The sequence below is a fragment of the Hemitrygon akajei genome, chromosome 4, assembly GCF_048418815.1.
Source record: "Hemitrygon akajei chromosome 4, sHemAka1.3, whole genome shotgun sequence".
Classification (NCBI taxonomy): Eukaryota; Metazoa; Chordata; class Chondrichthyes; order Myliobatiformes; family Dasyatidae; genus Hemitrygon; species Hemitrygon akajei.
Window position 1 is genome coordinate 103,769,255 of NC_133127.1, and position 14,890 is coordinate 103,784,144.

Sequence of the window (14,890 nt, forward strand, 5' to 3'; positions counted from 1 at the left end):
CAGGCTCCGACACCCCCAGCTCTAGATCCAGCTCGGACCGAGATCCTGACCCTCTCCAGACTGGGACCGTTATTACTGCCGCTGGGTCCTACCGCTCCCCTTACATTCCTTCTTCACCTTTCCTGCCTATCCCCTCCCTCACCCCTTGAACTTTCCCCTTACTGCTTTTTCACCAGGCCTTCTCTTTCCCACACTCCTCTCACCTTCTTTATAGAGCCACTGCCCCCTTCCTCTTCAGTCCTGACGAAGGGTCTTGGCCCAAAACGTTGACTGCTCATTTCCACCGATGCTGCCCGACCTGCTGAGTTCCTCCAGCATGTTGTACGTGTTGCTTTGACCCCAGCCATCTGCAGTGTACCTTGTGGTTGAGAAGGATGTACTGGTTGATGGGATTAATTTAACTTGACATTATGTTCAGCACAGCTAATGAGTGCATGGTTTTGGTGTTGTAGTATGATTTGAGGCCAATATCATCAACTAATGAGTGTCAATGCGACAATGGAAATTGAATGTATTTGCTCAGTGGTAATCAGATATTGTCAATTAAATATTCAATGAACTGGATATTTCTGGCAAATTATGATAGATAAGTGGTTGATCTGACAGAAACTCAGTGGATCAGGTGACATCCATGGAAAGGGAAAGTAGAAATAACGTTTCAGTATGAAGACTCTTGGGTGTTTGCTAAAAATCAGTTTTATGTTGATTCTTTTACTTATTAAATCCCCTTTGATTGGCCCTAACAAGAGAAAATATGCAGATACTGGGAATTGAAACAACACAAATTGCTGGAGGCAGCAATGAGTACAAAGAAAAGAGTACAGTCGACGTTCTGGGCTGAGAGACTTCAACAGGACCTAACCGCCTGTCGCCTCAGCCTGATAGACAACAACGTTGTTGTTCGCCTCCGAGCTGTACGTGTAGCGTGCAGCCGCTGGCCGGGAGTGTCGCTGTCGGCGGAGTGCGGCGCGGAAGAGACGCGAGCGGAATCTTGCTTCAGGCCTGAGCTCTGGTCCTCGCTGATATTTGCGGAGTTTCGCTCAGGAAGCTTACGGCGTTGGTTGGATTTCCTGCAGTTTTCAAAAGCGGCTGGAGTTTTGGCGGTTGTCAGCAAGTGGCACCATGGTGGAGGTGAGATTGTTGTTGAACATCTCCGGGTCTGGGCAGCTGCTTTGGTTTGGGTGAGGGGTTGGTCGGATTCATTTGGCGCCCAGGCGTCTCGGAACCTGGCGTTATGAAAAACTTTGTAACCCATTGATAGAAAATCAGAGTGGGGCGGTTGGTTGGCTTTTACACCGTGACTTCCCGATTTTTGGTCAGTTTCTGCCGTTTGTAGCATTGCATCCGTTGTATAAGGGGTGGAGTGTGCGGCAGTAGTGTGGTCTTCAAACATACATATTATGTCCTGACGAAGGGTCTCGGCCCGAGGCGTTGACAGTGCTTCTCCTTATAGACGCTGCCTGGCCTGCTGTGTTCCACCAGCATTTTGTGTGTGTTGCATACATATTACGTGGAAGGCGGTATTTGCAGTCTTGAAGTATGTTACTATAATCCCCTGACCAAGTTCCCCTTATGGGAGGCCAGGGAAGAAAATGCGAAACTAGGTTTCCCTCACAGAAATAATTGAGTCATAGAAAAGTGCAACACAAAAACAGGTCCTAGTCTGTGCCGAATCATTTCAACTCCCGTCCACCTGCACCCATACCATCCAAAATTCTCTTAAACGTTGAAACAGAGCTTGCATGCACCACTTGATCAACAAAATGCTGGAGGAACTCAGCAGGCCAGGCAGCATCCACGGGAAAAAAAGTATAGTCGACATTTCGGGCCGAAACGCTTCGGAAGGGCTAGAGGGGAAAAGTGGAGTAGATCGGACGGAAACCCTTTGGAAGGGTTAGAGAAAAAAAGTGGAGTAGAGTTAAAAGGGGGCGGGGAGGGAGGAATGGAGAGAACTGGAAAGTTGATTGGTGGAAGAGACAGAAAGCTATGGAAGAAAGAAAGGAGGGGAGGAGCACTAGAGGGAGGCGATAGGCAGACCAGATGTGAGAGAGGGAAAAGGGGATGGGAAATGGTGAAGGAGGGATTGGAGGGGTATTATTGGAAGCTTGAGAAATCGATGTTCCTGGTGGAGGATATCCAAATAGAATATAGGATGTTGTTCCTGCAACCTGTGTGTAGCCTTATCATGACGGTGGAGGAGACCATGGATGGACATATTGGAATGGGTGGCCATTGGGAGATCCTGCTGGTTCTGGCAGACTTTGCTCAGCAAAGCAATTTCACCAGTATACAGGAGGCCACACTGGGAGCATTGCACACAGTAAATGACCTCACAGACTCACAGCTGAGGTGTCACCTTATCTGGAAGGACTGTTCAGGAGCCTGAACGGTAGTGATGGAGGAGGTGTAGCACTTGTTCTGCTTGCAAGAATAAGTGCCAGGAGGGAGGTCAATGGGGAGGGACGAATGGACAAGGGTGTCACTTAGGGAGTGATCCCAGCAGAAAGTGGGGGGGGGAGGGGTGTGCTTGGTGGTGGCGGAAGTTTCAGAGAATTACGTGCTGGACACGGATGCGGGGTGGTAAGGGAGGACAAGAGGAACCCTATCCTGCTACATCTTACCAGGAGGATGGTAGGATGTAGTAAGACCAGACGTGCGTGAAATGGAAGAGGTGTGGTTGAAGATAGCATTGATAGTGAAGGAAGGGAAGCCTCTTTCTTTGAAAAAGGGGGCCATCTCCTTTCTATCTGGAATGAAAAGCCTCATCCTGACAGCAGATGCAGTGGAGATGGAGGAATTGAGTGAAGGGGATTTTACAAGTAACAGGGTGGGAAGAGGTGTAGCCCAGGTAGCTGTGAGAATCCATGGCATTTGTAATAGACATCAGTGGATAAGGTGTCTCCGGAGATAGAGACAGTGAGGTCGAGAAGGGAGAGGGTGGAGGTGTTGGAAATGACCAGGTGAATTTGAGAGCAGGATGGATGTTGGAGGCAAAGTGGATGAAGTTGACGAATTCATCAAGGTTGCAGGGAGCAGCACCAGTGCAGTCATCGCTGTTGCGTAGGAAAAGTAGGGGACGGACACCAGTGTAGGCTTGGAACATAGACTGTCCATGTAGCCAACAAACAGGCAGGTTTAGCTAGCACCCATGTGAGTGCCCATGGCTACACGTTTTGTTTGAAGGAAGTGGGAGGAATCAAAGGGTGAATTATTGAGAGTGAGGACAAGTCCCAGCAGACAGAGGAGAGTGGTGGTGGAGGGGAACTGCTTGAGCTGGCACTTTCACCACCCTCTGAGATAAGTAGTTTTCCCCTCATGTTCCCCATAAACGTTCCATGACCTCGAGTTGTAGTCCCACCCAAACTCAGTGGGAAAAAGGCTGCTTGAATTTACCCTACTACTCATAATTTTATATACCTCTAAATAACCTCTAATTTTACGTTACAAAAAATGAAGTCCTGGTCTATTTAATGTTGCCTCATAAGTCAGGTGCTCCAGACTGGGTGATATCCTTGCAAATTTTCTCTGCACTCTTTCAAGCTTATTTACATCTTTCCTGTGGATAAGTGGACCAAAACTGCATTCAGTTATCCAAACTAGGCCTCACAAATGTCTTCTACAACTTCAACATAGCATCCCATCTCCTGTACTCAGCTCTTTGAGTTATAAAGGCCAATGTGCCAGAAGCTTTCTTTACAACCCTATCTTCCAGTGCCACCACTTTCAATGAATTGTGGACCTGTATTCCCAGATCCCTTTGTTCTACCACACTACTCAGTGCCCTACTGTTCACTGTGTAAAGACCTGCCCTGGTTGGACCTACTGAAGTTCAACTCCTTGCACTTGTCTGCATTAAATTTCATCTGTCATTTTTTTCAGCTGGTCCAGATCCTGCTGCAAGCCAAGAAAGTCTTCCTCACTGTCGCCTACACCCCCCAATCTTGGTATCATCTACAAATTTGCTGATTGCAGCAGTGTTGGCAAAAATCGACACCAGTGTAATTACTTCTAATGTACACTTTATTACCCCGCAAACAAATGGTGACATCATGTGTGTGCGTTTATTATATATATAATATCAGAAAAAAACCCACCCCCAAAACATAATAACGTACAAAATAACACGTAAGGGTGAACTTAACCCTTCATAGTCTGGATGAATTCTGTTTAATGGAAGTAAGTTAATCACATTGTCATCCAGATCATTGATATAGATGACAAATGACAATGACATAACATTGACCCCTGCATCACTCCGTCACAGACCTCCACTCAGAGAGGCAACCATCTACAAACCCCATTTCCAGAAAAGTTGGAATATTTTCCAAAATGCAATAAAAACAAAAATCTGTGATACGTTAATTCATGTGAACCTTTATTTAACTGACAAAAGTACAAAGAAAAGATTTTCAATAGTTTTACTGACCAACAATTGTATTTTGTAAATATACACAAATTTAGAATTTGATGGCTGCAACACACTCAACAAGAGTTGGTACAGAGTTAAAATGAGATTGAAAAGTGCACAGAATATTCAAGTAACACCGGTTTGGAAGACTCCACATTAATCAGGCTAATTGGTAGCAGGTGAGGTATCATGACTGGGTATAAAAGTAGCGTTCATCAAAGGCTCAGTCTTTGCAAGCAAGGATGGGTCGTGGCTCACCCCTTTGTGCCAAAATTCGTGAGAGAATTGTTAGTCAGTTCAAAAGGAACATTTCCCAACGCAAGATTGCAGGGAATTTAGGTATTTCAGCATCTACAGTACATAATATTGTGAAAAGATTCAGAGACATCTCAGTGCGTAAAGGGCAAGGTCGGGAACCACTGTTGAATGTGCGTGATCTTCGAGCCCTCAGGCGGCACTGCCTAAGAAGCTGTCATGCTACTGCGACAATTATAGCCACCTGGGCTCGGGAGTACTTCGGAAAAACGTTGTCACTTAACGCAGTCCGTCACTGCATCCGGAAATGCAACTTAAAACTGTATTACGCAAGGAGGAAGCCATACATCAACTCTATGCAGAAATGCCGGCGAGTTCTCTGGGCCCGAGCTCATCTCAGATGGACCAAAAGACTGTGGAACCATGTGCTGTGGTCAGATGAGTCCACATTTCAGCTAGTTTTTGGAAAAAACGGGCGTCGAGTTCTCCGTGCCAAAGATGAAAACGACCATCCTGATTGTTATCAGCGAAGGTGCAAAAGCCAGCATCTGTGATGGTATGGGGGTGCATCAGTGCCCACGGCATGGGTGAGTTGCATGTATGTGAAGGTACCATTGACTCAGGCATATATTAAGACTTTAGAGAGACATATGTTGCCATGAAGGCGACGTCTCTTCCCGGGACGTCCATGCTTATTTCAGCAGGACAATGCCAGACCACATTCTGCACGGGGTATGACGGCGTGGCTTTGTAGACCTAGAGTGCGTGTGCTTGACTGGCCTGTTGCCAGTCCAGATCTATCTCCTATTGAAAATGTATGGCGCATCATGAAGAGGAGAATCAGACAATGGAGACCACGGACTGTTGAGCAGCTGAAGTCTTATATCAAGCAAGAATGGACAAAATTTCCAATTGCAAATCTACTACAATTAGTATCCTCAGTTCCAAAACGATTAAAAAGTGTTATTAAAAGGAAAGGTGATGTAACACAATGGTAAACATGCCTCTGTCCTAACTTTTGTTGAGTGTGTTGGAGCCATCAAATTCTAAATTTGTATATATTTACAAAATACAATTAAGTTGGTCAGTAAAACTATTGAAAATCTTTTCTTTGTACTTTTGTCAGTTAAATAAAGTTTCACGTGAATTAACATATCACAGATTTTTGTCTTTATTGCACTTTGGAAAATATCCCAACTTTTCTGGAAATGGGGTTTGTACAACCACTGTCTGGCTTCTCCCTTAAAGCTAATATCTAATCCAGTTTACTATTTCATCTTGAATGCCAAGCGACTTAACCTTCTTGACCAACTCCCATGTGAGACTTGGTTAAATGCCATACTAAAGTCCATGTAGACAACATCCACTGCTTTGCCTTCATCAACTTTCTTGGTAACTTCCTCGAAAAACTTAACAGATTGTACGGACATGACCTACTGTACACAAAGGCATGCTGACCATCACTAATCATTCCATATCTATCCAAATAGTCATATGTCCAGTCACTTAGAATACTTTTAATAACTTTCCTACTGCTAATGACAGCCTCACTGACCAATAATTGCTGGTTTACTTTTATGAGCCTTCCTTAGACAGCATTAGTTATCCTCCAGTCCTCCGTTGCCTCACCTGTCACTATGGATGATTTAAATATCTATACTAGGACCCTGCAATTTCTGCACTTGCTACTCACAGGGACTGAGGGAACACTTTGTCAGGCCCTGTGGATTTGTCCATCCTAATTTGCCTCAAGCCAGCAAACCCCTCCTCCTCTGTAGTCTGTATAGGGTTCATGACCTCGCTGCTGCTGTGCTTCACTTCTATACAGTCTGTGTCTGTATTCCAGTAAATGCAGATGGAAAAAGTCCACTTGTGATCTTCCCCAACTATTTTGGCTCCACACAGGGATTACTATTCTGATCTTCCAGAGGACCAATTTTGTCCCTTGCAATCCTTTTGCTCTAGCATAACTGTAGAATCCCTGAGGATTCACCATGTTTGTTAGGGAAACATGATTTCTTTTAGCCCTCCTGATTTCTTAAGTGTTCTCTTACATTTCTTATACTTCATAAGTACCTATTTGTTCCTACCTGCCTATAAGCACCTCTGTCTTCTTCTTAATCAGGACCTCAATGACTCTTGAAAATCAAGGCTCCCTAAACTTGTTATCTTTACCTTTTATTTTGACAGGCACATACAAGTTTTGTACTCTCAAAATTTCACTTTTGAAGGCCTCCCACTTACCGAGTACACTTTTACCAGAAAGCAGCCTTCCTCCAATTAAGAATCTCAACCCATGGATCAGATCTATCTTTTTGCATATTTACCTCGAAATTAATGGAATAGTGATCAGTAAATGCAGAGTGTTCCCCTGCACAAACTTCTGTCACCTGTCCTGTCTCATTCCTTAATAGGAGATGAAATATTGCACACTCTCACTGGGACCTCAATGTATTGATTAAGGAAACTTTCCTGAATGCATTTGACAAGCTCCATCCAATCTAGTCCTTTTACAGTATGGGAGTCCCCGTCAATATGTGGAAAGTTAAAATTATGTACTATAATCTTGTTTCCTCCGCACTCTGTGATCTCTCTGGAAAATTGTTCCTCTAAATCCCTTGTATTGTTGGGTGATCTATAATATAGCCCATTAACATGGTCATACCTTTTTTATTACTCAGTTCCACCCATGAAGACACACTTTTCCATTTCTGACTGAGCACTGCCGTGACATTTTCCCTGACTAGTAAAGTCAACCATCCTCCTTTCATCTCTCCTGCTCTTTTGCGTCAGGAGTCCTGCCGCTCCTGCAGCCAAGTCTCACTAATGGCTACGATAACGTAATTCTATATGTTGATCCATGCCCTGAGCTCATTTGTCTCTAACAATACTACTTGCATTAAACTATATGCAGCTCAGGATATTAGTCGCACCATGCTGAACCTTTTGATTCCTGACTTTGTGGTCTTAACATCTTTCTCCACAACCTCTCCAATATCTGTTTTGGCACTCTAGTTCCCATTCCCCTTCAACTCTAGTTTAACCCCACTGTGCAGCACTAGCAAACCTTCTCACTAGGAAGGTCCCTCTCATTGAGGTGCAAATAATCTCTTCTGGAACTTTCCCTAGAAGAGATCCAAAAATCTGATACCCTCCCTCTTTCACCAATTCCTTATCCATGTGTTAAACTGTATAATCTGGTCTAGCGTGTGGCTCAGCTAGCTATCCTGAGATCATAATTCTGGAGGCCCTGCTCTTTAACTTTGCACCTAACTCCCTGAACTCACTTTGCAGAACCTTGTCACTTCCTACCTCTGTCACTGGCACCAATGCTTCATTGTTAGTCACTGGTGAAGTAATCTGCAGGCAGGCTAGTGTCCCACTGTTTAATGATGGTAGTGAAGAAAGAACTGGGCATTACTGGCTTCAGTTGTAGGAAAGCCTGACTTCAGTTGTAGGGAAGATACTGGAGGTGATTTTGAGGGAGAAGATGTACTTCACTTGGATAGTCAAGACCTGAACAGAAATAGTCAGTATTTATGCATGGTTGGTGAAGTCTTTCGAATCTTGGGGTTTTTCGAAGAGATGTCAAAGAATCTAGATGAAGGTGGGACAGTGGACTTTAGTAAGGCCTTTGACAAGGTCCCATGTGGCAGGCTGATCTGGAAGGTTAGGTCACATGGAATTCAGAAGAAGCTAGTGAGATGGGTTCAGAATTGTCTTGATAGAAAGCAGAGGATGATAGTTGAAGGTTGATTCTCCAACTGGAGGCCTGTGGTTAGTGGAACACCCTGGGAGACATGGTTGGGATCTTTGTTATTCACTTTTTATGTAAATGATTTAGATGGATGTGGCATAATTATCAATTTTTCTGATGTACTAAATTAGCATGACCTGTTGATAGTGAAGCAGGTTACAAAAACTTGCAAAGAGATCTCGATCAGTTAAGGAGATGGGTTGAAGAATGGCAAATGAATTTCAGCTTAGATAAGTACAAGGTGTGGCCTTTTGGGCAGTCAAACCAATGTAGGACCCATGGAGTGAATGATAGGGCACTGATAAGTGTAGAGCAGAGGGAACTGGGAGGAAGAATGCACATTTGGCTGGAAGTGACTACACAAGTAGATAGGTTGGTGAAGAAAGTGGGTTAGCATACTGGCCTTCATCAGGTGGGAATCTCAGGCGAAAGCATTGAGAAATTGAAGGTAGCTTCGAACACTGCAGCTAGTTGCTTAGCACAGCTTTTCAGTAGCTGGGCTTGATGACTTGTGAGGGTTCCATTTTTCAAAGGATGTTCTAACATTGGCCTCTAAGACAGGAATTATAATGTCACCAGATGTAGTATTATTCAAATACTGCATTTATTCAAAGTGTGCATAAAAGCTGTTGAGCATATTGGTGACTGGAGTTTTGCCTTACTGAAGAAATGGTGTGTCAACCCAACCACACATTCAATTCTGTATCTAGATTCACTTGGGCTTACCTCTTCACTCTCACGATGTCATACCTGCAGTTCTTGTAGATTTTGTATTGTCAGCATTCAACATCACAGATTGTAAATTTCCCAGTTCTTCCAAGGCTTCTCTGGTTTGGGAAGATTTCGTATTTTTGGAAGGTGCATACTCATCCTCACAGTTCTTGATGAAGTTAGCGATGGCTGTAGCATATTCATTTAGATTCAAAGATAAATCCCTGAATATGATCCAGTCCACCAATCCTGTAAATGCTTCTCTGTCTTCCTTGAATATACTTTTGCCCTCCTCACCATTGGTATTGTGGCCCTTAGTCTTTGCATATGTGCTGGGAGGAGGTGATCAAGCTTGCCAAAGTGTGGGACTGGATTGGCGTGTTGGAGGTGTAACAGTGATCTTGGATTCTCTGGTCCCACAGGTGAATTGTTGGTGTCAGTTGGTCAGGGTACTGTTTCAAGCTAGCATGATTATGGTCCCCCATGATGATGGACGTGCTTCCTTGTGATTGTTGATCACATTGCTCAGCTCCAGTCCCAGCTTGCTGTCAGCCAAGGGTGGGAATGTGCATTGCTACCAGGACAGGGAGGAGAACCCCCTTGACAGGGAGAACAAACAACATTTAACCGCTGGTGTTCCAGGTTGAGGGGAACAGGACTACACCACAAGAATTAACCATGTAATAAATGCCACTGTTCAATCTGTGCATGGAAAGTGAAGCCCTCAGGTTGGAATGTGGGGTTGAACCATGTTTCTGTGATGTCTCTCTAGTACTGAGGTTTGCAATTTTATTTTCCAGTATCTGTACATTAGCCAGGATGAAGACAGGGGAGGGGGTGGGATGTCTTAGGGTCCTGCATTTCAGGTGTACTTAACCCCCCCCCGGCCTCAGCAGATTGCAGATCTCTTGGTTCATCCAGAGAAGACTCAGTCTTAGTGAGATTGCAGGGGTAAGGCTTTGAAATGTAGAATGGGAATCAAAAAACAAGTGATTTTGCAGTCATAACCTGAAATGTCTACAATTCCTCCTCGACCCACTGTTTCTTAGAGTCATAAATAAGAGTCCTCAGGACAAATCTGGAGCTGGAGTCCCTAAGGCAGTCCGACATTGCCTTCAACCTCGTTCTGGCAACTCCTGCGATGACCCTGGTACCAAGCTGTATTGGCCCTTACCCTTCCCTTAGACAACATCAGTGGTGTGGAGAGGGGAGACTTGTTGCATGGGCAACTGCTGGTCTTCCATACAACCTTGCCCAGGCCTGCGCCCTGGAAACCATTTCAGGCGCAGATCCATGGTCTCGCGAGACTAACGGATGCCACCAAATAATAGAGTGATAACGCACTGTTATTTTGATCCGGGGTTCTTCTGAAGTCAAGAATGAGGCATAAAATGTGGCTACAATCATTTTAAGTGTTACAAAAGCAAAGAACAAACAAAAGGTGGGGGCAAGGGTTGTTTCTCATTAAAATCTATCGGATCCTGATAGACCTGGATAGAGTGAACATAGGGAGAATATTTCTGAGATGATAAGAAATTTCTTCCACCAGATGGTGGTGAATCAGTGGAATTTGTTGCCATAGACGGCTATCGAGGCCAAGTTAGGGCTATGTCTAAGGTAGAGATAGATAGGTTTTTGATTGCTAAGGGGTTACAGGGAGAAGGCAGCAGAATGGAGTCCAAAAAATCAGGCCTGATTGAATGGTGAAACATAATTGTTGGGCCAAATGGCATAATTCAGCTCCTATATCATGGGCTAACTGGAAAAGTGAGCAAGGGAATGGCAAATAGAAATTTACAAGTGTGAAGTGATGCATTTTTGGAAGTTAAACCAGTGAGTGGCAGGGCGCTGGGGAGTATTTGATAATGGATCCTAAAAGGAGATACCATTGTTTGAATTCATCACTTCATTTAAACCCATACCATCAATGTTAATAATGCATTGTATTTATAAGACACATTTTTGAATGGTGTACTTGTATGTAAATTTAATATCTTTGTTCAAGGATTTCACTGCACTTAAATTTGCAAAAGACATTGTTCAGTGTTGATTCATAAATTTCAATTAAATGAATTTATTTTTCTTATTTGTTAGGAAGTGCAGAAACACTCAGTACACACACTGGTGTTCAGATCACTGAAGCGAACTCATGACATGTTTGTTAGTGATCATGCAAAGCCTATTGCGGTTGATGAGAAAAGGTAAGTGCATTCTCTGTAGGAGTGTCATATAGACGGATCTTGAGTGCATTTCTATGATGCACTTTCTATGATCCCTTGACTGTATTGCTGTCATGTTAAAAACTTTTTATCACTGGTGTTTAAAATATGGAAATTTTTCACAATTGGAGCAACATTGTTTCCCTTTACCATGGGTTACCGTAGATTCCGGACTACAGAGCGCACCTGATTAAAAGCCGCTGGCTCTAATTTTAGAAATAAAATCATTTTTTTAATTGTAAAGGCCGCATCGGATTTTAGGCCGCACCGGATTTTAGGCCGCACCGGATTTTCGGCCGCAGGTGTCCCACGTTGTAATATGAGATATTTACACAGAAAGATATTACACGTGAGGATTTTTTTAACTTTTAATTAAATCCATATGGTAACAAAAACAAATACATATTGCAAATGCTTTTTTTCGAACCGTGCCCGTACGCGGCTACTTTTAAATATACGTTGCGTATACTTCTTTACTGAACAACATTCCAATATCTCCTAACGACTGGTAAAAAAATATATATATTGCAGCCTACCAGGAAAAGTTATTGATACCTTTAACTTAAAAGCAGAGTTCGCTCAGATCCAAAGCCGCTCGCGTAATGCGCTCCCTCCCTCCGTCCCGTTTCATCGCAAACCGGCATTTTCCCACAAGACACCGCGAAACCGGGTGTGACGTCATAGCATCCCGCGATGTAGTACAGAAAACAAATATAGTTTAAACTAAGTAGGCAGCACAATGCTTCGAGTGTTTTCCATGTTGATGAGGGTGAGTACAAATGACTGATTTACAATAATTTAATTGTGAAAGTGCGCTTGATTTATCATACAATTTCATTGGACCTCTGTGAACTACTCATCAATTTTATTGGTCTACTGTTACGAGGCAAAATGTTTACGAGGCGGCATGAAAAAAATCATGCATTAGCCGCTTCGGATTATTGGCCGCAAAGTTCAAAGCTGTTCAAAATGTGGGAAAAAAGTAGCGGCTTAAAATCCGGAATCTACGGTAATCTAGGTTGCTGAAGTTAATACGTACATCTGTGCAAGCCATATTCAATTTGATGTGGCAGATTATATTGTCATATACACCAAGCCTGAACCCTTTCTGAGCTCAGCCCATATACAGAGACATTAATGTCCTGGAGAAACATTTACAATTTCAAGAAAAAGTTTGTAAACCCTTTGCAATTACCTGGTTTTCTGCATTAATGTCTCATAACATGTGGTCTGATTGTCATTGAGACACAAAAATAGAAAAACACAATCTGCCTAAACTAATAACACAATTGTACAAACCCCATTTCCAGAAAAGTTGGGATATTTTCCAAAATGCAATAAAAACAAAAATCTGTGATAAGTTAATTCACGTGAACCTTTATTTAACTGACAAAAGTACAAAGAAAAGATTTTCAATAGTATTACTGACCAACTTAATTGTATTTTGTAAATATACACAAATTTAGAATTTGATGGCTGCAACACACTCAACAGAAGTTGGGACAGAGTTAAAATAAGATTGAAAAGTGCACAGAATATTCAAGTAACACCGGTTTGGAAGACTCCACATTAATCAGGCTAATTGGTAGCAGGTGAGTTATCATGACTGGGTATAAAAATAGCATCCATTAAAGGCTCAGTCTTTGCAAGCAAGGATGGGTCGTGGCTCACCCCTTTGTGCCAAAATTCATGAGAGAATTGTTAGTCAGTTCAAAAGGAACATTTCCCAACGCAAGATTGCAGCGAATTTAGGTCTTTCAACATCTACAGTACATAATATTGTGAAAAGATTCAGAGAATTCAGAGACATCTCAGTGCGTAAAGGGCAAGGTCGGAAACCACTGTTGAATGTGCGTGATCTTTGAGCCCTCAGGCGGCACTGCCTAAGAAGCTGTCATGCTACTGTGACAATTATAGCCACCTGGGCTCGGGAGTACTTCGGGAAAGCATTGTCACTTAACACAGTCTGTCGCTGCATCCAGAAATGCAACTTGAAACTGTATTACACAAGGAGGAAGCCATACATCAACTCTATGCAGAAACACCGGCGAGTTCTCTGGGCCCGAGCTCATCTCAGATGGACCAAAAGACTGTGGAACCATGTGCTGTGGTCAGATGAGTCCACATTTCAGCTAGTTTTTGGAAAAAACGGGCGTTGAGTTCTCTGTGCCAAAGATGAAAACCTTTCCTGATTGTTATCAGCGAAAGGTGCAAAAGCCAGCATCTGTGATGGTATGGGGGTGCATCAGTGCCCACGGCATGGGTGAGTTGCATGTATGTGAAGGTACCATTGACTCAGGCATATATTAAGACTTTAGAGAGACATAAGTTGCCATGAAGGCGACGTCTCTTTCTGGGACGTCCATGCTTATTTCAGCAGGACAATGCCAGACCACATTCTGCACGGGGTATGACAGCATGGCTTTGTAGCCACAGAGTGCGTGTGCTTGACTGGCCTGCTGCCAGTCCAGATCTATCTCCTATTGAAAATGTATGGCGCATCATGAAGAGGAGAATCAGACAATGGAGACCACGGACTGTTGAGCAGCTGAAGTCTTATATCAAGCAAGAATGGACAAAATTTCCAATTGCAAATCTACTACACTTAGTATCCTCAGTTCCAAAACGATTAAAAAGTGTTATTAAAAGGAAAGGTGATGTAACACAATGGTAAACATGCCTCTGTCCTAACTTTTGTTGAGTGTGTTGGAGCCATCAAATTCTAAATTTGTGTATATTTACAAAATACAATTGTTGGTCAGTAAAACTATTGAAAATCTTTTCTTTGTACTTTTGTCAGTTAAATAAAGGTTCACGTGAATTAACATATCACAGATTTTTGTTTTTATTGCATTTTGGAAAATATCCCAACTTTTCTGGAAATGGGGTTTGTACTTTATATGTCTTTATTGAACACATTGTTGAATCATTCACAGTCAGGCTGGAAAAAGGATATGAACTTTAATAACTGGTAGAATCTCCTTTAACAGCAATAACCACCAAGCATTTCCTGTATCTGCTGATCAGGCTTGCACATCAGTAAGGAAAAAAAATTAGACCATTCCTCCATGCACAACTGTTTTAATATTTCTGGGATACCTTGCATAAACAGCCTTCTTCAGGTCATGCCACAGCATCTCAATTGGGTTAAGGTCTGGACTCTGACTTGGCCATTCCAAAACACAACTTTTGTTCTTCAATCATTCTGTTGTTGATTTACTCGTGTGTTTCAGATCATTGTTTTGTGGCATCATCCAACTTCTATTAAGCTTCAGGTGACAGACCACTACCCTGACATTTTTTTGTAAAATGTCTTGATACAATTTTGAATTCATTGTTCTCTCGGCAATTGCAAGCTGTCCAGGCCCTGAGGCAGCAAAGCAGCCCCAAACCATGATGCTCCTTCCACCATGCTTCACAGTTGAGATGAGGTTTAGGTGTTGGTGTGTAGTACCCTTTTTCCTCCAAACATAGCAGTGAGTGTTTCTGCCAAAAAGTTCAACTTTTGTTTCATCTGTCCACAGAATGTTGTCCCCAAAA

General features: G+C 43.0%; 1 protein-coding gene across 3 annotated transcripts in view; it reads left to right on the forward strand.

Moving 5' to 3' along the window:
* The first annotated feature begins 968 nt into the window (after window positions 1-968).
* Window positions 969-14,890, forward strand: part of plrg1 (pleiotropic regulator 1) — a 103,406-nt gene continuing 89,484 nt past the window's right edge. The window contains exons 1-2 of one of the 3 annotated variants that reach the window (XM_073043146.1): window positions 969-1,131; window positions 11,226-11,332. In XM_073043146.1, the coding sequence (XP_072899247.1) occupies window positions 1,123-1,131; window positions 11,226-11,332 (116 nt within the window). In that variant the 5' untranslated portion in view covers window positions 969-1,122. Of the gene's footprint in view, window positions 1,132-11,225; window positions 11,333-14,890 lie in introns of those variants that run through there. The other 2 variants (XM_073043147.1, XM_073043148.1) reach the window with 2 other exon arrangements.